This window comes from Bacillus rossius, chromosome 2, assembly GCF_032445375.1.
Source record: "Bacillus rossius redtenbacheri isolate Brsri chromosome 2, Brsri_v3, whole genome shotgun sequence".
Classification (NCBI taxonomy): Eukaryota; Metazoa; Arthropoda; class Insecta; order Phasmatodea; family Bacillidae; genus Bacillus; species Bacillus rossius.
This window is the reverse complement of record NC_086331.1, coordinates 103,065,268-103,088,870: the sequence shown is the minus strand read 5'-3', so window position 1 is coordinate 103,088,870 and position 23,603 is coordinate 103,065,268. Positions and strand designations below refer to the sequence as shown.

The 23,603-nt window shown below is 47.0% G+C and overlaps 2 protein-coding genes across 2 annotated transcripts; both read left to right on the top strand.

Annotated features, from left to right (window-relative positions):
- The first annotated feature begins 8,384 nt into the window (after positions 1-8,384).
- Positions 8,385-12,236, top strand: LOC134529534 (uncharacterized). Its single transcript, XM_063363730.1, has 2 exons — positions 8,385-8,683; positions 9,410-12,236. Exon 2 carries the CDS (start codon positions 9,418-9,420, stop codon positions 11,704-11,706), a length of 2,289 nt encoding a protein of 762 aa, XP_063219800.1. The 5' UTR covers positions 8,385-8,683; positions 9,410-9,417; the 3' UTR covers positions 11,707-12,236.
- Positions 12,237-17,770: 5,534 nt separating this feature from the next.
- Positions 17,771-19,123, top strand: LOC134528939 (mucin-6-like). Its single transcript, XM_063362608.1, has 3 exons — positions 17,771-17,941; positions 18,015-19,004; positions 19,070-19,123. The coding sequence occupies exons 1-3, from the start codon at positions 17,771-17,773 to the stop codon at positions 19,121-19,123; spliced, it is 1,215 nt and encodes a 404-aa protein (XP_063218678.1).
- Positions 19,124-23,603: the final 4,480 nt, after the last annotated feature.

Here is a 23,603-nt window from a genome sequence, read left to right as displayed (position 1 = left end):
CATGAAGTCGCCATATTTACAAGAATTGTATATGTTGCTTTTAAAATTATGTTAGTGGTACCACCGTAGTACAATATTTATTTAATTAAAAACTCCACTATACAACTTAATTTTTAAGCATTATTCAGTAAAGTTCAAAAGGGAGAGAGAAAATATCAACTTAATTTTCACGTTCACGTCACCAAAGATTGGTTTACAATGGGTAAAGAACCTGCCATGACCTCAAAACATGCAATCACGTATAATAAGTAAAGTTTATTCTATTCGCTTTCAACTTTTATTGTTCCATCACAACTTTTCTAACGATTTTCTATTAAATACAGCACTGTTACAACATAAATTGAAGGAAACACTTTCGTTTAACACGGGAAAATAATGAATTAATACTGTAGGGAAAATGATGGTGCAAGAGAAAAAGTATGTTAATCACGGGAATTCGTTGATCCCGGGTTCGTACATATGAGGTTCTATTGTACTTTATCAATTGTTCAGGCTAGCCACAGGGATAGGTACATCCAGCATATCAAATAAGAGAGCATATTTTTTGAAAAGTTTTTGGAACTGTTTCACTTTGTGTACTGAAGGAAATGTGATGGGCCGTCACTGTCTCTTAGTAATGATCATAACAATGCAAGCTGCTAACAGCTAGGGTTTTCTTTTCAAAAGTTGGATTTCAAAAAGTCTTTCAAGTGGTGAACGGACTATACTTTTAATACAGCAAAAAAATCCACTGTAAGCATGTACATATTTTAACACTGCAGTGTTTTGCAACAATAAAGAATAAATAACTTTTTAACTGTAAATAAGTGTGTATAATGTGCCATTGCAGCATTCAGCTGGGCGTACACTCGTTTTTGCTTAACTCTTTGTGTGTTGTTTTTTGTTTCGGCAAACTGAACGCTGGTTTATTTTTTTTTTTAAGAATTTCTGTTATGGGGGTAATTTATTTGTAATTTTGTCTTTGAGTGAAGGTATGTTTTGTTCTGACCATTTGTATTGTATTTTATTATCACATAATTATTATCCAATTTAAGTGCATCAAGAATCAAAGAAAAGAACTCTGAACAAATTTAATTATTTTAAAGTTTAATTAATTATTATATTTTCGTCAAGGCAGTGTGCTATTCAGTTTTCGGAACTATTCTTTAAATTGTGCATTTGTAACTATGTTTGGCTAACTGTGTTATGCCATCTATGGTCACTTCCTTCTTCTTGGTGACCATCATGTGAAAAACTGTATTAATTTTCTGCTCTTAATTTATCCACCGCATCCATGCGGTAGTTTCAAGTTTGGGTAGCCGCCAATTGGGTGAGTTTTCGCAGATTTCTCTGGAAATCATGCTGGACATTTATTTTTAAATATTTCACCATGTAATTAGTTTTTTAAATGTTTTTATAGCGGCCCACGAGTCATGGATCTGGAGTGCTTCCCTATGCCGGCCATGCTATGAACTACTTGTAACCCTTTGTTTGGAGTAGAGGATGTTCTCCTCTCTTTTCTAACGGCTACGGGATTCACTCACTCATGAATTCAGGAAAGTGATTATTCGTTTTCATACTTCGCATGAAGCATGTGTTCGGCAATAAATGTGGACAACCTACCTAAATTCATTTTATAAATTTTTCGTTTGTTTTTATTTTGTTTTGCTAACATAAATTTATGAATTAAAGTAACGTTAATAATTTATTTAATGTTTTGGGGCCCCATATTTTTTTTTTTTAAATTTAAGTAACAAATGTAACTCATGATATTCTATTTATTGTTTATGAAGTTTTATAAATAACTAAGTAATACTGTAATACTCATATAGTTTGTTTTAAATATCAAATATAAATGATGGTCTGAAAATGAGTTAGTTTCTATTTTTAAATATTACCCCCAAGTTAATCTAAAAGAAAATATATTCTCATGTCTCTATAGTAATTTATACTAATCCTTTGGTTAATACATAATAACATAGTACAGCAAATGTAAACAATCCGACATATCTGAAACTTTCATGTGTTATAGTGTTCTTGGGTAACTTCCAATGCCACACATTGAGGTTATGTAGGATGCTATAGCAGATGAATACCTTGACGCCGTCCCCGTTGCCTGATCTGAATTTACATAAATTTACACTAGTGGGTTAATTTTGAATCTCAAGGGTGGGGTTCCTGGCCTCGTGGCTGCAGGCAGGGATGCGGCGACAAAGGACTCCCCGGGCTGTTATGGCCTCCCAGGACGCCTGATTAATGAAATGCACACGTACTTGTAGTCGTTTTATTGCGTAGCACACTCTACATGTCGCACGATCACGTAACTGGCCGCTTCATCGTCGACCTAAGCTCCGCGCACGATGAACCTGTCCTGGTTTATGCGAAAGTCCGCGGACGTAACGCGAGGTGCGTGAGTGATAGGTCCCGCCAATTACTTAAGAAAACACAATACACTATAAGGGCGGTAGGTCCCGCGAATTTACTTATGAAAACACATTACACTATAAGGGCGGTAGGTCCCGCGAATTTACTATGGAAACACATTACACTAAATCACTGTGGTACATCCCGCACTGGAGGATATGCACAGGCGGCTAGTCCGCGTGGTGGCGAGGGCCACGTTAAGCTGGGTACGGACACGTGGGAATCTTGAACGATATCGTACACGTGGCCGTGGCAAGTCCCAGTTGATGACTCGTCCGAATGTTTGTGGTCGCGTTTGGCGCAGGGCCGCCCTGCGTGGGCAAAGAACTATGTCCCGAGGTGGGACGTAATAGCGTGAGGCGCAGGTGCCACTAGGGGTCACCTAATTAATTACGTAGGAAATAGAAAGTCCGTGCATGGACTACACACTTTATTAATAGACCGCGCGAGATCGCTAACGGCCGGTTTGGGCCGACCGGGGAGCTGATATAAAAACGATTGGACTATAATTACCTATTGCAGTTACAGAATGTTGGCGCGAAAGTTGAAGGCTCCCCGTGCGTGGGCTGCCGGCCCGGGCGAGTGCTGGATGGCGACTGACTAGCCTCCCTGGCCGCCGGGGCCAGGGAGGGGGGAAATTCCGCGGGAAAACTGCGGAGCGCGGGAAGATGACTTCGGCCAGTTTTGTGAATTATACCCTTGTAACATATGATCATTTAATTAACATTAATTATTGAATGGTTTAGATTTCTTAGTTTTTGTTTATATTATAAAATGCCTGAGAAACAATACCCTTGCGCAGTGCCACACCCGGCCGGGCGCTTTGCACACGTAGGAGGCCGTGACTGACGTCACGCCGTTCGGGGCACTGCACTACGTTGCACGCGCGGGCGCGTTCGGGGCGCGGCACTTATCAGGTGTTGAGGACACATAACGGCCTGTGCTCTCAGAGGGAGCACTGACGGCGGCGTCAAATGCCCCCCCCCCTCGACGAGGCCGTTCTGTGCCTCAACACCTTACACACACACTTAAAGATACGCCGGCACACTGACCTGGTAGACCCGTGGCGGCTGTCCATGGGGCGGCGTCAGGTACCTGTGCGTCAGCGTCAGCTGCGGCCGAGGTGGGCAGCGGCGGCGTGGCGGCGCCTTCGGCGGCACGTTCGAGGTGGCGCCCTCAGCGGCAGGCGGCGGCGCGCCCAAGGTGGCGCCCTCCGCGGCAGGCGGCGGCGCACCCAAGGTGGCGCGCGTCGTGGCGCCCTCCGCGGCAGGCGGCGGCGCGCCCAAGTTGGCGCGCGTGGTGGCGCCCTCAGCGGCAGGCGGCGGCGCGCCCAAGGTGGCGCGCGTGGTGGCGCCCTCAGCGGAAGGCGGCGGCGCACCCAAGGTGGCGCGCGTGGTGGCGCCCTCAGCGGCAGGCGGCGGTGCGCCCAAGGTGGCGCTCGTGGTGGCGCCCTCAGCGGCAGGCGGCGGCGCACCCAAGGTGGCGCGCGTGGTGGCGCCCTCAGCGGCAGGCGGCGGTGCGCCCAAGGTGGCGCTCGTGGTGGCGCCCTCAGCGGCAGGCGGCGGCGCGCCCAAGGTGGCGCGCGTGGTGGCGCCCTCAGCGGCAGGCGGCGGCGCGCCCAAGGTGGCGCGCGTGGTGGCGCCCTCCGCGGCAGGCGACGGTATGGCGCCTTCTGCGGCGCGAGTGGGAGCACGGCCGGTTTGCATCGCGCCCACCCCCCGTGAGCCTTCACGGCAGTTGGGGGCGGCGTCGGCGGCGGTGGCGGCGGCATCGTGGTTGTCAAGTCCGCCTCGGTGCCTTGTGGCACGGCATCGACAACCCGGTGGTCTGCCAGACTAGGTCGAAATGTGGCGCTTTTGAGACGAGCGGTCGCGCCACGTGCTTTCTCGGTGGCTGGGGGCGGCATCGTCGGTGGTGCCGGAGGTGGTGTTCGGGATCCGCAGTGGCAATGCGTGTGATCCGCCACCTGGTGATCTGGACTAGGTCGCGATGTGGTGGATTCGCGACGCGCGGCCGCGCCAGCTGCGCTCTCGGTGGCTGGGGGCGGCGTCGTCGGTGGTGCCGGAGGTGGTGTTCGGGATCCGCAGTGGTGCTGCGTGTGATCCGCCACCTGGTGATCCGGCCGGCGGTGTCGCAAAGTGGCCGTTTTGAGGCTTGCGGCCGCGCCAGCTGCGCTCTCAGTGGCTGGGGGCGGCGTCGTCGGTGGTGCCGGAGGTTGTGTTCGGGATCCGCAGTGGTGCTGCGTGTGATCCGCCACCTGGTGATCCGGCCGGCGGTGTCGCAAAGTGGCCGTTTTGAGGCTTGCGGCCGCGCCAGCTGCGCTCTCAGTGGCTGGGGGCGGCGTCGTCGGTGGTGCGGGAGGTGGTGTTCGGGATCCGCAGTGGTGCTGCGTGTGATCCTCCACCTGGTGATCCGGCCGACGTTGTCGCGAAGTGGCCGTCTTGAGGCTTGCGGCCGCGCCAGCTGCGCTCTCAGTGGCTGGGGGCGGCATCGTCGGTGGTGCCGGAGGTGGTGTTCGGGATCCGCAGTGGCGCTGCGTGTGATCCGCCACCTGGTGATCCGGCCGACGGTGACGCGAAGTGGCCGTTTTGAGGCTTGCGGCCGCGTCAGTTGCTCCTTCGGCGGCTGGGGGCGGCGTCGTCGGTGGTGCCGGAGGTGGTGTTCGGGATCCGCAGTGGTGCTGCGTGTGATCCGCCACCTGGTGATCCGGCCGACGGCGTCGTAAAGTGGCCGTTTTGGTTGGCCCAATTGCCACCTGGGCGGCAACAGGGGGCGGCGTCGGAGGCGGCGCGTCCGCGTCGTCCTGACGTGTCCACCCGATCCCCGCGTGCCAATTGTACCACAGGGGCTGGATGGGCGTGCCTTCCTCTACCTGTGGTGATGTCTCCGCCCCATATGGCGACGTCGGCGTCGGGGGCGGCGACGGCGTCGGGGGCGGCGACGGCGTCGGGGGCGGCGACGAGGTGCGGACGGGTGTTTCGGTTGTTCTTAAAGTGGGCGACATCTTGGCCGCGACAGCGGCGTGGCGGCTGGCCGTGTGTGGAAGCGGCAATGCGTGCTGTGTCATGTGGTACAATCGTGGCGGCATCCAGTCTACTTCCGGCCCCTCAGTGTACTCTGCGGTGACGTCATCCTCGCACTCGTCCTGTTCCTCGTACTCCCAGTTGTACCCTGGGCATGGGTAGCCCTCGCTTGCCCATGCCTCGTAGGCCTCCTGGAAGTCGTTCATCTTCAGAGACTCGTGGTGACTTATGACCTTGTTGCTCCACTGTGCTTGGCTCGCGGCTGTCCTACGTCACCCCTCACAGCTGACCTAGGGGTGGAGCGTGGTGAGGAGGGGTGGTGAACGGAGCGATGTGCGGGCTGAGGGGTGGTATCGGGCGTAGGAGGGGAGGGGTGGTGAGCGGAGTGACGTGCGGGCTGAGGGGTGGTCTCGGATGAAGGAGGGGAGGGGTACTGCGCGGGCAGGAATGCGGAGGCGGGGTTGTCCGGCTGGCGCGGCGCCGCTCCGTCGCGCGGTGTTCATAGGCGTGCGCAGGACTTCAGTATTGGTGGTGCCAGATTACACAACAGCCCTGTCATTCACGGACCCCGAGCCTAAAGCGGGGGGTCCGGGGGTCCTCCCCCGGAAAAATTTGGATTTGAAAGTGCAAAATGGTGCTATTTAAGGTGTTTCCGAACAAAAACATTAAATACACAGATGTAAAAATGTTAACATTTCTTATGGCAAATTATGGCTTTGAACGTTATAATCACCAGGAAAACTACTAAACTATTTACAGTTTTAAGCTTTGTTGAGCCATAAAGTAAATTGCAGAAATTGTTTGCACGGAATTCATGCTGGTGGCTTTGAAAAACCGTACTTATATGTTTTCTGAAGACGCCAAATAAATGCTAGAAAAAACAAAGTTTTAAAATCAACAAATGAAGGGAGTTTTTGTAACATACCTAAAATATGTAAAATATTAAAATAATAAAAATACACAAATAAGAGTGGGCAAAAATTTTAACTTTTGGAATACAACAAAAAGTTTTGTCGGCGACTGCATATAAGTCATCGAGTAAGCCTATCCTTTTAACTAACTAAACTCTCTTTCTTTTTTCTTTTTTTAAAATAAACCCTGGCGGACGGCGGCTACTATTCCGTGCGCCTGCCTAGCGGAATGAACAGTGGACACCGAACGCGCATTCTATGTAATTCGAAGAGAACTATGAGAAGTATTTACATTTCAGAAGTTTCGTAGCCGCGGCCTGCGTGTACAACACAAGTAATTGCAACTGGCTTGTTTCCGTGTGTATAGTTGGTTCGATTGATAATTTATATACTGATAGTGTTATGAGCACATATCTGTAACTCGACACGATTGGAAAAAATTTTTTTTTTTGAAATAATACGGATTTTTGTAAGTATGTATTACTTCTGCTTGTAAAAAAACAAAATAACGTTAACCGTAATGGTGGTGCCAAGGCACCTGTGGCACCTACCGTGCGCACGCCTATGGCGGTGTTGCCACGCTGCGCGCTGTTGCACTGTCCCTACTCGAGCCCTTTGTCTGCTAATTTCTCCGTTTCGTTTTCTTGGCTTGTTTGTCGAAAGAGTTTGGTGATGTTCTAGCCACACTAGTTGGGCGCCATTTTGACGCCGTCCCCGTTGCCTGATCTGAATTTACGTAAATTTACACTAGTGGGTTAATTTTGAATCTCAAGGGTGGGGTTCCTGGCCTCGTGGCTGCAGGCAGGGATGCGGCGACAAAGGACTCCCCGGGCTGTTATGGCCTCCCAGGACGCCTGATTAATGAAATGCACACGTACTTGTAGTCGTTTTATTGCGTAGCACACTCTACATGTCGCACGATCACGTAACTGGCCGCTTCATCGTCGACCTAAGCTCCGCGCACGATGAACCTGTCCTGGTTTATGCGAAAGTCCGCGGACGTAACGCGAGGTGCGTGAGTGATAGGTCCCGCCAATTACTTAAGAAAACACATTACACTATAAGGGCGGTAGGTCCCGCGAATTTACTATGGAAACACATTACACTAAATCACTGTGGTACGTCCCGCACTGGAGGATATGCACAGGCGGCTAGTCCGCGTGGTGGCGAGGGCCACGTTAAGCTGGGTACGGACACGTGGGAATCTTGAACGATATCGTACACGTGGCCGTGGCAAGTCCCAGTTGATGACTCGTCCGAATGTTTGTGGTCGCGTTTGGCGCAGGGCCGCCCTGCGTGGGCAAAGAACTATGTCCCGAGGTGGGACGTAATAGCGTGAGGCGCAGGTGCCACTAGGGGTCACCTAATTAATTACGTAGGAAATAGAAAGTCCGTGCATGGACTACACACTTTATTAATAGACCGCGCGAGATCGCTAACGGCCGGTTTGGGCCGACCGGGGAGCTGATATAAAAACGATTGGACTATAATTACCTATTGCAGTTACAGAATGTTGGCGCGAAAGTTGAAGGCTCCCCGTGCGTGGGCTGCCGGCCCGGGCGAGTGCTGGATGGCGACTGACTAGCCTCCCTGGCCGCCGGGGCCAGGGAGGGGGGAAATTCCGCGGGAAAACTGCGGAGCGCGGGAAGATGACTTCGGCCAGTTTTGTGAATTATACCCTTGTAACATATGATCATTTAATTAACATTAATTATTGAATGGTTTAGATTTCTTAGTTTTTGTTTATATTATAAAATGCCTGAGAAACAATACCCTTGCGCAGTGCCACACCCGGCCGGGCGCTTTGCACACGTAGGAGGCCGTGACTGACGTCACGCCGTTCGGGGCACTGCACTACGTTGCGCGCGGGCGCGTTCGGGGCGCGGCACTTATCAGGTGTTGAGGACACATAACGGCCTGTGCTCTCAGAGGGAGCACTGACGGCGGCGTCAACCTTTCAGTCAAAACAATATGTCACAGAATGGTAGCAGAGCTTGGGTTTGCTGTTTACTATGTCAGGGTGTCCAGCGACCTGGAAAACCAGTAATTGTCAGGGAATTTCGTGTGTCAGGGAAAAGTCAGGGAAATGTCAGGGATTTTTTAAAAATCGTCTGGAAATTTTGGCCGTGTTTGTTCTTCACGCAGCAGCACAATACAATATGCATATCGATTGTTCAATTCGCCGCGTACACAATGATCGACGTATCGATTATAATCGGCACATGGCTGTACACATTGCGGCCTGTTAGGCTGGCCAAAATGGCGCGCATTTGTGTACTCTTGTTGATTTTGGTTATCGTTTTTGTTGATGGATAAGTGAATTATTATATCATCAGCCAAACAAAGGTAAGAAACAAAATGTATGTATACTCTACTATAGTTGCTCTATGGGCAAGTCGCAAACTGTTGCCTAATTTGTTTCGTTCGCTCGGCAACGGTTCGTGATGTTCTTGGTTTGTAAACTCCGCAAGCACACATGTCTGAGTAAAGCAAAAAGTAGAACACTCACCTTTTTTCACGTTCCGGTTTATAAACTGTTTATAAACCGGAACATTAAGAAGGTGAGAGTTCAACTTTTTGATTCGGACATGCGTGCTTGCAGAGTTTATAAATCGGGTCAAACACAAGTCATGTTGTAACGTACTATATTATTTATTTTTTGAATTTTACGTTAGTTAGGCATTTTTCTTGCTTCGAAGTAGGCCAGGCCAGACAATGCAAATTTTTTAAAATACATGAACACACAGCAATTTTGTAGATAAAATGTGACTATTTACTGAAACAAGCTATTGTTGCTGGAACATATCCTATATTTTTTCTGATTTATTTTCAGTTCATAAGTTTACATTAGGCCTAGGCCTATCTTATAAAAGATGCTTGAAGTTGAAGCTGACGGTTACTTTGTATAGAAAATATGTGCTGATAGGCCTATGTACTTGCATTGATTTTATCTGTGTTTGTGGTGCCTGAAACGTTTATTTGCTAATTAATGAAAAATAGGTTAATTTTCTCACAAGAATATTATTTTAAAGATTAGTGTGATAAAGGTAAAAAATTATTTTATTTTAACAGGTCACAACATGGCTTCAAAACTCAGAAAAACTACATTCAGGGATGAATGGAACCAGAACCCATCCCTCTCATGGGCTCAGGCTATTGATGGCAGCCCATATGCAGCTTGGTGCAAACTTTGCAATCACAGGATTGAACTGAGTAATATGGGGAAGCAGGCTCTTACCAGTCATGCATTTGGAGTGAAACACAGCAGAAGAGTGCAAGGATTTCACATGAGTTCATCCATAGCAGTGTACTGTAAAACAACTAGGCCTACATCAGCAGCGTCACAAAATAATTCTGCTTCAGAGTCTTCTTCACCTTTGTCTGAATCTTCAAAATTGTTTAGTTCTGATGTACCCAGCTCACCTCAAGTATCTTCCCCTCCGTTGTTCCAAACAGATCCAGTCAGCAGTTCTAAATCTCTGCCTGATACTTCCTCGAATGCTGATAATTCTTATCTAAACCCATCCGCAACATGTTCTTGCACGTGCACATGTGGCAGTGCTAGAAAGGAATCAAAATCATTGACAAATTACTTATTAAATGATTCTGTAACACGCGCCGAAATACTTTGGTGTTTGTATTGTGTTATGGCTCATAATTCCTTAAGGAATGCAGAAAATAGTGTAGCAATGCATCGTAAGATGTATCACGACAGCAAAATTGCAGCAAAATTGCAGTTGGGAAAATCGAAAGTATCCTATACAATAGTTCACGGATTGGCTCCAGAATTTCAAAAGAAACTGCATGCTGATATATCAAAATCTTCTCATCTTGTAGTTGGCTTTGATGAAAGTTTAAATAAAATTGCCCAGAAACAGCAAATGGACATTTCTGTCCGTTACTGGAATGAAGATGATTCAATTACTTGCACTCGATATCTTACATCAGCATTTCTCGGCCATTCGACTGCAGCAGACCTGTTAAGTGCTTTTAAAAACTCTTTGCCTGTGAATACATTACACAAAATTATACAGGTGTCGATGGATGGCCCCAATGTAAATTTGCGGTTTTTAAAAGACTTGAAGCAAGATTTGAAGGAAGGTCGTACTGATGAGGGGGTAATATTGGATATCGGCACTTGTGGCTTACATTCATTACACTGTGCCTTCAAAGGCGCAATGAAGGAAACTGGTTGGGAAATTGTTAAATTCTTGGGTGCTATTTACAACCTGTTTCATAACATCCCCACTCGTCGTGCAGACTACATTAGAATAACTGGTTCCAGCTTGTTTCCTCTAAAATTTTGTCCAGTTCGTTGGTTAGACAACGTTCCTGTAGCAGACAGAGCATTGAAAATTTTACCAAATCTTCGGAACTATGTTGCTGGTCTAAAGTCAAATACAGAACCTACATGTGCTAGTTTTGTTATAGTGAAAAGTGCTATTAAAGATGTGTTACTTGGACCTAAACTTGCTTTTTTTTCATCTGTTGCTGCTGAAGTTGAACCACTTCTCAAAGAATATCAAACAAATGACCCCATGGCACCGTACCTCTTTTCCGACTTTTCTTCAGTCATCAAGAATTTTATGACTAGATTTGTCAAAGCAGACGTAATGGCAAATACTACCCTGAGCAAAATAGATTTATCTGCAAATAATCTTTTGTCAAGTAAAAAAATTGACTTAGGTTTTGGGACACGAGCTGCATTACGTTCAGAAAATGCAAGTCAGAAGGATATGGAATTATTTAGAGCAGACTGTCTAAAATGCCTGCAGGAATGTGTGAAAAGGATTTTAAAGCGCTCACCTCTTACATTCAGCTTGACAAGAGGCATTTCATTTGCTGATCCTTCTGTAGCCCTTATTCCCGATTTGGCGATCAAGAGGCTGTCATGTGCCTTAGATATATTTGTTAGTCATAATTGGCTCTCTGGAATTCAAGGTGACAAAATATTGAAGGAATTCAAAAGATTGTGTTCATTGACTGCAGTGCAGGAACATTTGAAACTCCATGTCCGATCCAAAGTACGCCTGGATAAGTTTTGGTTTGACCTTTTAAATGTTTACTGTAGTGAAAATACAGGGCATTTAGCATCTTTTTTGAAAATGATATTTATTATGTCTCATGGCAACGCAGCAGTAGAAAGGGGATTTTCAATAAACAAACAGTGCTTGGTAGAAAATCAGCTGGACATTTCACTGATTGCTCAGCGTACAATTCATGATGGTATTTTGTCAGCTGGAGGTCTGGATAATTTTGTCGTATCTAAAAGATTTATTCATGCTGCTCGTAATGCATATTTAAAATACAAGGAATACACGGAACAACAGAAGAAGTTATTACAGGAAAAGGAAGAACAAGACACATGAAAAAGAAAAGCAGCTGCTGAACTCTCTGCTTTGGAAGCTAAGAAAAAGAAAATCTTGGAAGATGCTGAAAAAGAAGCTGCTGTATTAAGCTTCCAGATAGAAGCTTTAAAAAAGTAGTGCTGCTAAGAAAAACCTTTGTTAAAATTTTAATTTGTGATTGGACTTAAAAGGTTTTTTTAAAGTTTTCAGTTTGGAACTATTGCATACTTAGCTAATTTGAATACTATATATATTATTTTTAAATATGAAGTGGAACTGACTTATGTTTTCAAAACCATCTAGTGAGTAACTCTTGAAGAAATTGAGGAACATGGTGATATGTTAGTACAATAAACATATTTCATATATTTTTTTTCACATTTTGTATTTTAGTATTAGACCTATTTACACAGTTGCTGTTGCTTAAAATTTCGCAGTATATTTTTACATATATTATAGTGTAAAAAATATTGACAAAGTTTATAAGAATTTAAATGGGAACGAGCATAGTGTCAGGGAAAATCCTAATTTTGTCAGGGAAAACAGGGAAATGTCAGGGATTATTGAAATCCATTTTCACTGGACACCATGTATGTTATTATTTTGTTTTTTATATATAATTGTGAAGAAACTAAATCATAATTTTAATTTTAAGATTTTATAACCTTAAATATTTTGTTGTGTAAAATAACTCATAAACATTCTCTTTTGTGTGATATCTCTTTCCTTTTGCAATCTTAAATAATTCTTTTTATGAATTTTAATAGTATTTTTAATATTGGTAAACTAATTTTTTTTTTGTAATCTCTTAGCTAATATTTTAAAGTACAAAACTGTAATTGTTTTAATTATAGACAATATTATTTGCATATTCTTTATTAACATAATTATAAATGATATTTCAGTTTAAATATTGATGCAAGTTTTGTTTGTTCAGAGAAGTTTTTGAATATTATTTCCCGTTTTCATGATACTTTAATTTTTTTTTAATATCTTATTTTGCAGATTTTCATATGTTGAGTGGTCTGTGGTTTACTGTTGTTACTTCAGGGAATTTTTTAATTGAGGTTGTTTTGTTTACTTTTTGTGTATCACTAATTGGGGCACGTTATTCATAACCTAACCATGATAGGTATTTTTAGTTTTTATTGCCATCATTTAATAAGTTATTTTTATAGCAAATTGTTTTAATAATCTCTTATGTTGTTTCTTCTGCCCATGTTTTGTTATAGGTCATCTGGTGTATGTATTTTATCTAATTTCTTTCCAGATACATTTTGTCGTTTTCTTCATATGTTCATTTAATGTGTGTTTTAGTGCTTTTCATTGCACGATTTAATAATTGAGGTTATGGTATTCTTTTATAAGTATCTAATTTGCAGTATATTTATTTTTGAATCAAGTATTTGGCTAATTTTTTTGTCTTGTGCTGTGTTTGATCTTCATTTGAATTTATTCCTACTTCAGCCTATTAATGTTTGTCTTCATTTAAATTTCATTATTTTGCTTTGTTTTGTTTTAATTATTTTGTTTCAGTAAGATGCAGTAAAAGGTCAGTGGTTTTCTTCTGTTAGAATTTTGTCGTTTTTCTTTTTAATATTATTTTTCTAAGCACTGTAATTGAAAGTTTTATAGGTTAGAGCTTTGTATGTTTACAATTTTGTATTGTCTGGAGTAAGTGACTTCCAGACGACATTAGATTTTGTTTAAATGTTTTGTTGACTTTGGTCAAGTTTAGCCCGTGGGCAAACTTTTGCTAAATTAATTTTTCTTGTGGTGGTCCTTAGAGCTGTTGAGCCAGGACAATTTTCTAAGTGTTAGGCTTCACCAACACTTATTTTTGGTGACCTCTGTCAAGTTTTAAATCTTATGTCTGCCATGGAAGATCCAATCACTCATTTTAATAATAGTTTCATTTTAAGTTAATAATTTGTTTTGTGATTTTATTGGTTTTTGAATAATTAATTTTTTTTGAGTGCTAACCTTGATTTATTGCTTTTCTATTTTGTTTGTCTTGCTAGTGTCATCTTTTAAGATAAAATTTTAATAAATCCATTTTGTTTCTTGTCTTGTCATCCAAAACATATACTTTTTTTTAAATTTATGTTTTGTAGGTTGTGTGTGTGTTGGTTCATGTGGGGATGTGGTGTGTTGTGTGTCTTGTACATCTTTCCACACGATACAGCAGTTTCACATGTGTTCCACACATTACACCGTGTAGTGTCATCAATTTAATCATTTCTCAAATTTGTGTTTAACTTTTTTTGAACTTGGGTACTTTTCCTGTTTAATTTTGTGTAATAGGTTGTTGCTGTATGACATCTTTCCGGTGGGGTGTCTGCTGCATGGAGTTTGCTAGGGTGGTTGCAGCTTCGGCTCGGTGTTGCTGCGACTCACCGTTACAGCCATCTCTGGTGAATTTCGTGTAGTGGAGTTCTGCTTGGTGAGACTGTCTTATAGTGACACATTCTTCATTGTAAGGTATGGTTTCAACTTTGATTTCTTCTCAAAAATTTTCCTTTCAATAAATTGCAGGCAGTTTTTTTTTTATTCACTTCCCTTTTGCTGAATCTTAAAATCTGTTCATGTTATACTTTTTGTTAGTGGTCAAGCTTGCTTTTGCAGGTACTATATTATTTTTTGAGTGTCTAAGGTATGGGACTTAGTCATTCACCTTTGGACGGCCATTTTCTAATTTTTATTTTTAAATTTTGTGTTGTCGTTTTGAATAAGAATTTTAGAAATTTTGTTTTCCTTTTTTTTGTGGCTCAAATTTCTTTCGTATTTGATCAGTATTGTCAATGTAAGTTTTGTTAAACTTTGATTAGGTATCTTCTATTTGGAAATTTTTTTAAATTTTATCATGATGTGTTGTTTGAACTGCAGGGTTCAGAGCGGTATCTTATGATCAGGATCTTAGTGACCAGTATCGGGAGTGTGACCTGTTGTTTTGCCTTGGGTGTGTAGTTGGGTGTTGGCCCTCTCCACATTTTGGTTTACCCTTGGATTTTGGCACCTCCCAGTTTTTTTTTAAGCCGACGGGCATTTTGTTTGAGGTTTTGTCCCTCTTTGTTGTAGCATACGCTGGCTGTCCTGGGTACTTGTACCACCATTGTGTCCTGTTTTGTTTCTACAACCACACACCAAATTTTTTATCGGTATTTTGATAGTTTGATCTTCGATTTCATTTACACTTTAGCTTTGAGATTTGTCTCATGTAGGTATGAGAGCATCCTACGTTCAGCTGATTTATGTCGATTTCGAGACTGAGTTTTCTATAATTTTCTTGAGCGAGCATTTAATAAGATTTACTATGCAGGGGTGTATAGTCCCCATTTTGTTTTAATACTTGTATGAAGAGGTGTATTTTCCTCATTGAGTATGGAGTTTATAAGGATAATATTTTTTTGTTTCTCAGTAAATATATAGGGGTTTTATGCTCGTGTCTGTGCTGTTTGTTTCTTCAGCAGAATTATTGTTTAATTTTTGATTTCTATATTTAATATAGTCTTTTCTTTTTGACATCATTAATTCTTATGTCTCTTTTTTTTTTGGGGGGGGGGGGTAAATTGAATTGTTTTTGATGGCAACTTTAAAAAAAAAATTTTTTAAGACGGTAGCGTCTGGTTTGAGGGAGGGAGTGTGTGCCATTGCAGCATTCAGCTGGGCGTACACTCGTTTTTGCTTAACTCTTTGTGTGTTGTTTTTTGTTTCGGCAAACTGAACGCTGGTTTATTTTTTTTTTAAGAATTTCTGTTATGGGGGTAATTTATTTGTTATTTTGTCTTTGAGTGAAGGTATGTTTTGTTCTGACCATTTGTATTGTATTTTATTATCACATAATTATTATCCAATTTAAGTGCATCAAGAATCAAAGAAAAGAACTCTGAACAAATTTAATTATTTTAAAGTTTAATTAATTATTATATTTTCGTCAAGGCAATGTGCTATTCAGTTTTCGGAACTATTCTTTAAATTGTGCATTTGTAACTATGTTTGGCTAACTGTGTTATGCCATCTATGGTCACTTCCTTCTTCTTGGTGACCATCATGTGAAAAACTGTATTAATTTTCTGCTCTTAATTTATCCACCGCATCCATGCGGTAGTTTCAAGTTTGGGTAGCCGCCAATTGGGTGAGTTTTCGCAGATTTCTCTGGAAATCATGCTGGACATTTATTTTTAAATATTTCACCATGTAATTAGTTTTTGAAATGTTTTTATAGCGGCCCACGAGTCATGGATCTGGAGTGCTTCCCTATGCCGGCCATGCTATGAACTACTTGTAACCCTTTGTTTGGAGTAGAGGATGTTCTCCTCTCTTTTCTAACGGCTACGGGATTCACTCACTCATGAATTCAGGAAAGTGATTCTTCGTTTTCATACTTCGCATGAAGCATGTGTTCGGCAATAAATGTGGACAACCTACCTAAATTCATTTTATAAATTTTTCGTTTGTTTTTATTTGGTTTTGCTAACATAAATTTATGAATTAAAGTAACGTTAATAATTTATTTAATGTTTTGGGGCCCCATATTTTTTTTTAAATTTAAGTAACAAATGTAACAAGTAACAAATGTAACTCATGATATTCTATTTATTGTTTATGAAGTTTTATAAATAACTAAGTAATACTGTAATACTCATAAAGTTTGTTTTAAATATCAAATATAAATGATGGTCTGAAAATGAGTTAGTTTCTATTTTTAAATATTACCCCCAAGTTAATCTAAAAGAAAATATATTCTCATGTCTCTATAGTAATTTATACTAATCCTTTGGTTAATACATAATAACATAGTACAGCAAATGTAAACGATCCGACATATCTGAAACTTTAATGTGTTATAGTGTCCTTGGGTAACTTCCAATGCCACACATTGAGGTTATGTAGGATGCTATAGCAGATGAATACCTTTCAGTCAAAACAATGTCACAATAATTTGCTCACTACAAAAGAGTAGTTGGCTTTTCCTACCACTGTCTTTTTTATTTCAAATGTCATAAAATAATTATTTAAAATTTTTGGTAATTAACAGATGGAATTATGGTAATTCAGAGACTAAACATGTTTTTATTTCCAATCTTCCAGCATTTCATATACACATTTTGGTGTTATGAAATGCACTCATTCAGGTTTTGAAATGTTCACTACAAATGTTGACCCAACACACAAACCGTAATGGATTTCCCTTTAATTTGTTTATTTATGTAGGCATAACATGGGTGTTGTCTAAACACTACATTTTTTATATATATAGCCTTTGCATTACTAAGAATGGTATTTTCTTTTTTCAGGAAGTTGCCAGTTTCTGACCAGTGTTGAAAAAAGAAGCATAAGATCTTAAGTGAGCTACTTTGTAATGAATTTTACCAGGACATGAATTATTGTGCCAAATGAATGTTTAAAAATACCTTGCATATAATAATTTTATACTCAATTGTCATGTCCATCAGTTTGGCCTCGGCTGGTATGATAGCACAAGCCCCAAGTGCGCCACCCATCCTACATAATCTATGGGGAGGAAAGTTAGTTTGCCACCCGCCCATAGATGGCAGACAAAGGGGAATGTAAATTAAGGAAACTTTGTCTACCTGCCCAGCCTAATTCAGGACAAATATGTAAATACCCAGTGTTGTATCAAGAAGCCTTTAAATTATACAAGTGAATGTAAAGAGCATTGTAATTTGAATATGTATGCACAGGAAGGGTACAGATGTGCCCTCCCTGATGAATATGTACATACATTGTATATTTACTCTGGCTGAGCTAAGCCAGGCAGATAGCTCTTCCCAGTAATTTCTGGGTAGATGGAGTGCGCTGGTTTCCCTTCAAAGGCATAGAATTGTTCAGGGGAATTTTTGCAAGCTATTTGAAGCAAATCAGTGCACTTTCGGCTTTATACTAACTGATTTCCTTTCAGCGATTTTAGCGAGCTGCCGAGACTTGCTGCTGCATATTCCTGAGTCGACCACCAGGGGTGCTCTTGTCGTAGATCTAGCTCTTAGCACCTAGATGCTCTTCTTGTGAGTGCTGTGTGCTACCGAATCGTAGCCTATAGGGGAGGTCGAGGGGGGGATCTGGAATGGATCCCCACCCGACGACGCCGAACCTGGGCGGAGGCGATCTCGGTCCGAGGCCTTCGGCCGAAGCCACCATGTTGACCGACCGACCAACGCCGACGAAACCTTATGGACGACCAGCGAAAGCAACTGCATCTTCGCAACCATCGACGACGAAGCTGACCGCGCCTGGTGTGGCGGCCTCTTCCGCGTCGGGGGGGGGAGGCTCTGCCTTCGCCCTCGGCACCGGCGGGGGTCCGCCCCCAGAGCGCCAACATCAAGGTCAGCGACTCGAAACACCTCGCCGGCATCGACCTGTCCACTATTCCGACTGCTACCTCGTCTCCTACTCTGTCTGTCTACACCACTACCACCACCACTGCCTCTATCACCTCGCCCATCGTGACTGCTGCTCCCTCCTTACCCGTTCTCGTCGTTGACGCGCCTGTGGACCCCATGGACACCGCCGCTCCAGCTACTTCAGACGACGACTTTGGGTTCGTGAAGCCTCGGAAGACCACCAAGCGGCCTCTCCGCGACGTGCTCTCTTCGGATGACGCCGTCCCAGTGGAAAACCGCTACGGATCCTTATCCTCCTTGCCTGACTCTGACATCGACGACGCCGCATCATCTGCTCCTCCTCTCACCGCCAAGCCTCGTCGTACCCAGCACCCGAAGAGACATAAGACTGTTGCCGCGCCGCCCCAGCCTCAACCTTCTACATCTGTCTCCCCTCCGCAACCTCAGCCATCCACGTCTCAGCGGCCGGCCACCTCTGCTCCTCCTGCACCTAAGCCGCCTCGCATGCCACCCATTGGCATTCGCTCCTCGCCGACCGCTCAACCCTTCCTCCACATCAAACACTTGCAGTCCTTGCTCACCGGTCCACTCACCGCCACCTCCATTAACGACCGTACGTCTTTCTACACTGCTAATCCTCACGACCATCAGTTCCTCTACGACCACCTCAAGAGACATGGCTACCAGCCCTACACCCACCTGCGTCCCGACGAGCGCACCGACCGTGTTGTGGTCAAGCGCCTGCCCTCCTCCACCACCGCGGACGAGGTCAAGGAGGCTCTCCTGGACCTCGGCCTCCCGGTGGGCACCGTCTTGCCGCTCCGCACCTCCGCCGACTCAACAACCCGGCCCTTCCTCGTCTGCACCAACGGTCTAGGGGAGGCGACGCGGTTCCTCAAACTGAAGACGCTAGGCTGCTGGGTGGTGACCGTAGAGCGCTACCGGGGCTCTGGGAGGGTACCCCAGTGCTATCGGTGCCAGTCCACCGGACATCCATCGACACGCTGCGAGCGGGACCCCAGGTGTTTCAAATGCGCTGGGCACCACTGGTCGCGAGACTGCACCTCTACGACTAAAAAGTGTGTCAATTGCGACGGGCCGCACTTTGCTACCTCGACGGACTGCCGTGTCATACAGGCATACATCCGACGACACCCGCCGCGACCTGCTGACCCGACGATGACGACCGACGCTCCGCGCCCGTCTGCTCCGCTCCCTTCTGACGTTCGGACTTTCCCGGCCCTGCGGACTCCTGCTTGGCAGGGCCACGACCCGCCTTCCTCCTCTTCCCGGGCACCACCTCTTGCTCACCTCCCCTCATCCTCTTCACAGAGGCCACCCGCCACGTCATCCACTTCCACTCACCCCGCCGATGCCGACTCAGACGACACTTCGCTGACATCCATGTTGAGGGAACTCATCACGCTCATCCGCCACTACCTGCCACTCATCCGCCAGGTCCTGACAGCGCTTTCCCGTGCCCAGACCCCATCGGAGAAATTTGAGGTGCTCCTCCAAGCCCTCCTCAATTTCTTTGATGAATCACGCCCCACCCCTTAGTATCCTTATCTGGAACACCTTCTCCCTTCCTCCCAAACTCCACGATCTTCTCCACCTTCTCCGGGTGCATTCTCCCGATGTCGTGTTCCTCGCAGAAACCTGGCTCGACCCCCCCACACCCCTCCATATTCCGGGGTACGCCGTTCACCGCGCCGATCGTGATGGTCGGGGCGGAGGGGTGGCGTTACTCGTCCGCGCTACCTTGTCCCACCATCGTCGTCTCGTTCCGTCTTCCCCCGCGGCCGAGGCTGTCGCCGTGCGTTTGCACGGTTTTCCGTACTCCCTGACTTTGGTCTCCCTCTATCTCCCGCCCCAATTCCCCTTCCCTACCGACGACATTGTGGCCCTCGGGCGGCTCGACGCCCACGTCGTGCTGGCCGGGGACTACAATGCGACCCATCCTTTTTGGGGCTGCGCTGCCGCGAACCGGCGGGGCAGCTCCCTCCGTCAATTCCTCCGGCGTACTCACCTTTCTCTTCACGCACCACCCACACCGACCTTCTATCCGGCCCAGCGCCATCGCCGCCCCAGTGTCATCGACCTCGCTCTCTCATCACCCCTTCCCGTCATTTCTCACCTTCGCACCATCACCGCCGGTACTTCCGACCACTTGCCTGTCCTCGGCTCGCTCCACTTCTTTCCTCACACCAACCCTCACCTCCCCCGGTACGACTTCATCCACGCCGACTGGTATGGCTTCCAGGATTCACTCTCCGCTGCTCTGGACCTCACGCTTCCCTTCGCCACTCCTGCTCAACTCGACGACCGAGTCCTCTACTTTTCCGACGCCATCTCTACGGCCGCTTCTTCTCACATTCCGCTCGCGCCTCCGCGCCCTCTCATCGTCCCCTTCCCGCCGTATCTCCGTGACGCCGTGTCCTTGCGCAACCGCTTCCGTGGTCGCTGGCAGGCGAGCCGCTCCCCGCTGCATCGCCGGGTTTACCTGGTGCTCCGGGGGTGGTGCCGCCGGTTGATCGCGGGGTGGAGGGCCCGACTGGAGGCGCGGCGCCTCGGCTCCCTCACCGCTACCTCTGGCTCTCTGTGGTCTTACGTCCGTCGCCTTCGTTCCGTCCCCACCTCCATCCCTCCCCTCACTCTTCCTGTCGGGGTGGCGGAGACGGCTTCGGAGCGGACCGAGGCGGTCGCCGCCTACCTCGCCACCACCTTCGCCTCCGCCCCCCACCCCACCTTGTCGTCGGAGTCCTCGGACGATGATGATGCTCCTTCCCCCTTGTCCCGTCACGTCACTCTCCCCCTCCTCCCTGATGTCCTGCCCTTCCCGCTTGCCACGCCTTCTGAAGTCACCTCTCTGCTCTCCCATCTCAATTTTCATTCGGCCCCTGGCTCCGACTCCATTCCCGCCCCCGTTCTGCGCCATCTTCCCCGTAAAGCCACTGTTTTTCTCACTCGCATCATTAACGCCATGTTCATCCTCTGCCATTTTCCGTCTCCTTGGAAACTCGCCATCGTCTCGCCCATCCCCAAGCCCGGCAAGCCTTCATCCTTACCTTCCTCCTACCGTCCTATCTCTCTTCTCCCCATCCTCTCCAAGATCGCAGAGAGAGTCATCCACCGGCGCCTTCTTCTTCAAGTCAACACCCTTCACCTGCTCCCCCATCACCAGTTCGGTTTCCGCCCCCGTCATTCCACCACCCACGCCATTGCTCGTGTGGAACTCCTGGTGGTGCAGGGGTTCGCCAGGCGGCAACACACGGGCATGGTGCTCTTGGACCTGGCCCGTGCATTCGACTCCGTTCCGCATTCCCAACTCATCTCTCGCCTCTCCGCCATCGGTCTTCCGCCGCACCTGGTCCGTCTCCTCTGCTCGTTCCTGGGGGGTCGCTCCTTCCGGGTTCGAGTAGAGGGGACGCTTTCCGCACCCCGGCCCATTCTCGCCGGCGTCCCCCAGGGCGCCATTCTCTCGCCTCTCCTGTTCGCCCTCCACATTTCCGACTTGCAGCCCCCGCCTGGGACCTACCTGGTGCAGTACGCCGACGATACCTGTCTCCTCGCCTCCTCCGTCTCCGAGCGGCTGCTCGGCGACCGCCTTGCCCGCGGACTCACCTCACTCAACGCCCAGTTCCTTGCGCACGGCATTGGCTTGAATCACTCCAAATCACGCTCTATCATTTTCTCCCGTCTTCATCCTCACCAGGACCGCCCCCCCCCCCCGCATCTCCACCGTAGTCGTCCCTTGGTCGCCCACCCTCCGCTATCTCGGGGTCACCCTCGATCGTTCGTTCACTTTTCTTCCGCACCTGGAATCCGTCCGCACCAAGTCCCGCGCCATCTTGGCCCAGCTGGCCACCGTACTCAGGCCGTCCTCTGCCGTTCCGCTCCCAGTTCGCCTCACCGCATATCGCTCATATGTCATCTCACATTTCATCTACGCCTGCCCGGTCTGGGTTCACTCATCTCGTTCCAACCTTCGACCTGTCACGTGCTCATATTTTCTTGGTGCCCGCCTTCTCCTCGGCCTCCCTCGCGCCACGCTCCGCCAGACACTGTTGGACAGGACGGGACTTCCGCACCTCCACCACCTGCTCTGTCAGACGACCGACACTTTCCTCCGTCGTTGCCGACGTAGCGACAATCCGTACATTCGGCAGCTGGCGGAGCCGCCGCCCGACGCACCGCACCCACGACGTCCGCTTTTCAGTTACGATCACTTACTTGACGAAGGACAGCCGGACGACGTAGGCGCGGCCGGTGGACCAGACAGATGACCCTGGGGCCTCCACGCCAACTGGTAGCACTGTGGGAACCCCATCCTCCTCGGCGCCGCCATGATGATCTTCTCTCCGCTGTTCCGCGCCGGCCCATCACCGGCGCGGCACCATCCGAGCCCTGAGGACCCCCCAGCAGCCGTGAAGAACTCGCCCATCAATAAGTAGCTGGGCATCAAGGACGACCTCGTCGGGGAAGCTCTGCTTTGTTGTTGAATAAAGACTATTGTCACCTTGCAGGCCTTGTGCCCATGTACCAATCTTTTATTGTACCTTGTGCCCTTTTTTATTAAATGATGGATTTTTTGGTGGGTGACTCCCTTCAGTGGGAGTCCCCTTTGTAAAAAAAAAAAAAAAAACTTGAGCAGTATTATTTAGGCAGCGACCTCTCTGGAGGACTGCTCCTCCTTCCTACCTCTCCCTGCTCTTTGGCAGCGACCTCTACTCGGGGACCGCTCCCGCTCTCTCTCCCCCCCCCCCCTGTTTTTGGGCAGCGACCCCATCTCGGGAACCGCTCCTGCTCTCTCCCCCCCCTCTACCTGATCTCTCCCTGCTCTTGGGCAGCGACCCCTGCTTGGGGACCGCTCCCGCTCCTCCCCTCTGCCTGGGACAAGTCAATTTGGCGCCCAACGTGGGGCCAGTCAGCTTGGATAATCTGAGGACCACGCCCTGCCTCTACGAGAGCTATCAGCACAGCCGGAGCAAACATCCACTTCCAGAAGTGAAGACAACACCTGGTGGCGCCCAACAGAAATACCGCAATGGAGTCTACACCGTGTGCCGCCCCAGATTGCCATACCAAGGATGGACCCCAAACCCCCTGCGTGTGTTGCAGGACATTATTCCACTTGCAGTGTCTGGGACACAATAATCGAGACATCGATCCCCAAGACTTCATCCACATATGCCAAACCTGCCAAGAACAATTGCGGGACCAGAAGCCAACGTCAGTTGTACCACGCCGATGCTTCGCCCGAGACTGCCCACGGACAGCCCTAGTCTTCGTCACCTGCCAGGCCTGCCATCGCGACTACCATCTCGCCTGTCTAGGCTGGGAAGAGACACCACTGGACCTTTCTGGGATGTCGTTTACCTGCGCCCAGTGTAGAGTGAATCCCACTTTACCTTCAAGTACAGGATCTGCAAGTGTACCTCGGCCCTTTAGAGGGCAGGATCATGAGGACCCTGTGCAATCTGTCCACCAATGGGAGCAAGCCCTACGGGCACATGCAATCCACCCCACCGAATGGGTGGACCAGATAGGTCCATT

Bases quoted from the DNA above. Each gene is read 5' to 3' on its own strand.
- LOC134529534 (XM_063363730.1), top strand. From the start codon at position 9,418: ATGGCTTCAAAACTCAGAAAAACTACATTCAGGGATGAATGGAACCAG.
- LOC134528939 (XM_063362608.1), top strand. From the start codon at position 17,771: ATGGATCCCCACCCGACGACGCCGAACCTGGGCGGAGGCGATCTCGGT. The intron at 17,942-18,014 runs GTGGCGGCCTCT...GTCCGCCCCCAG, and splicing joins CGAAGCTGACCGCGCCTGGT to AGCGCCAACATCAAGGTCAG. The intron at 19,005-19,069 runs GTACCCCAGTGC...GCGGGACCCCAG, and splicing joins GCTACCGGGGCTCTGGGAGG to GTGTTTCAAATGCGCTGGGC.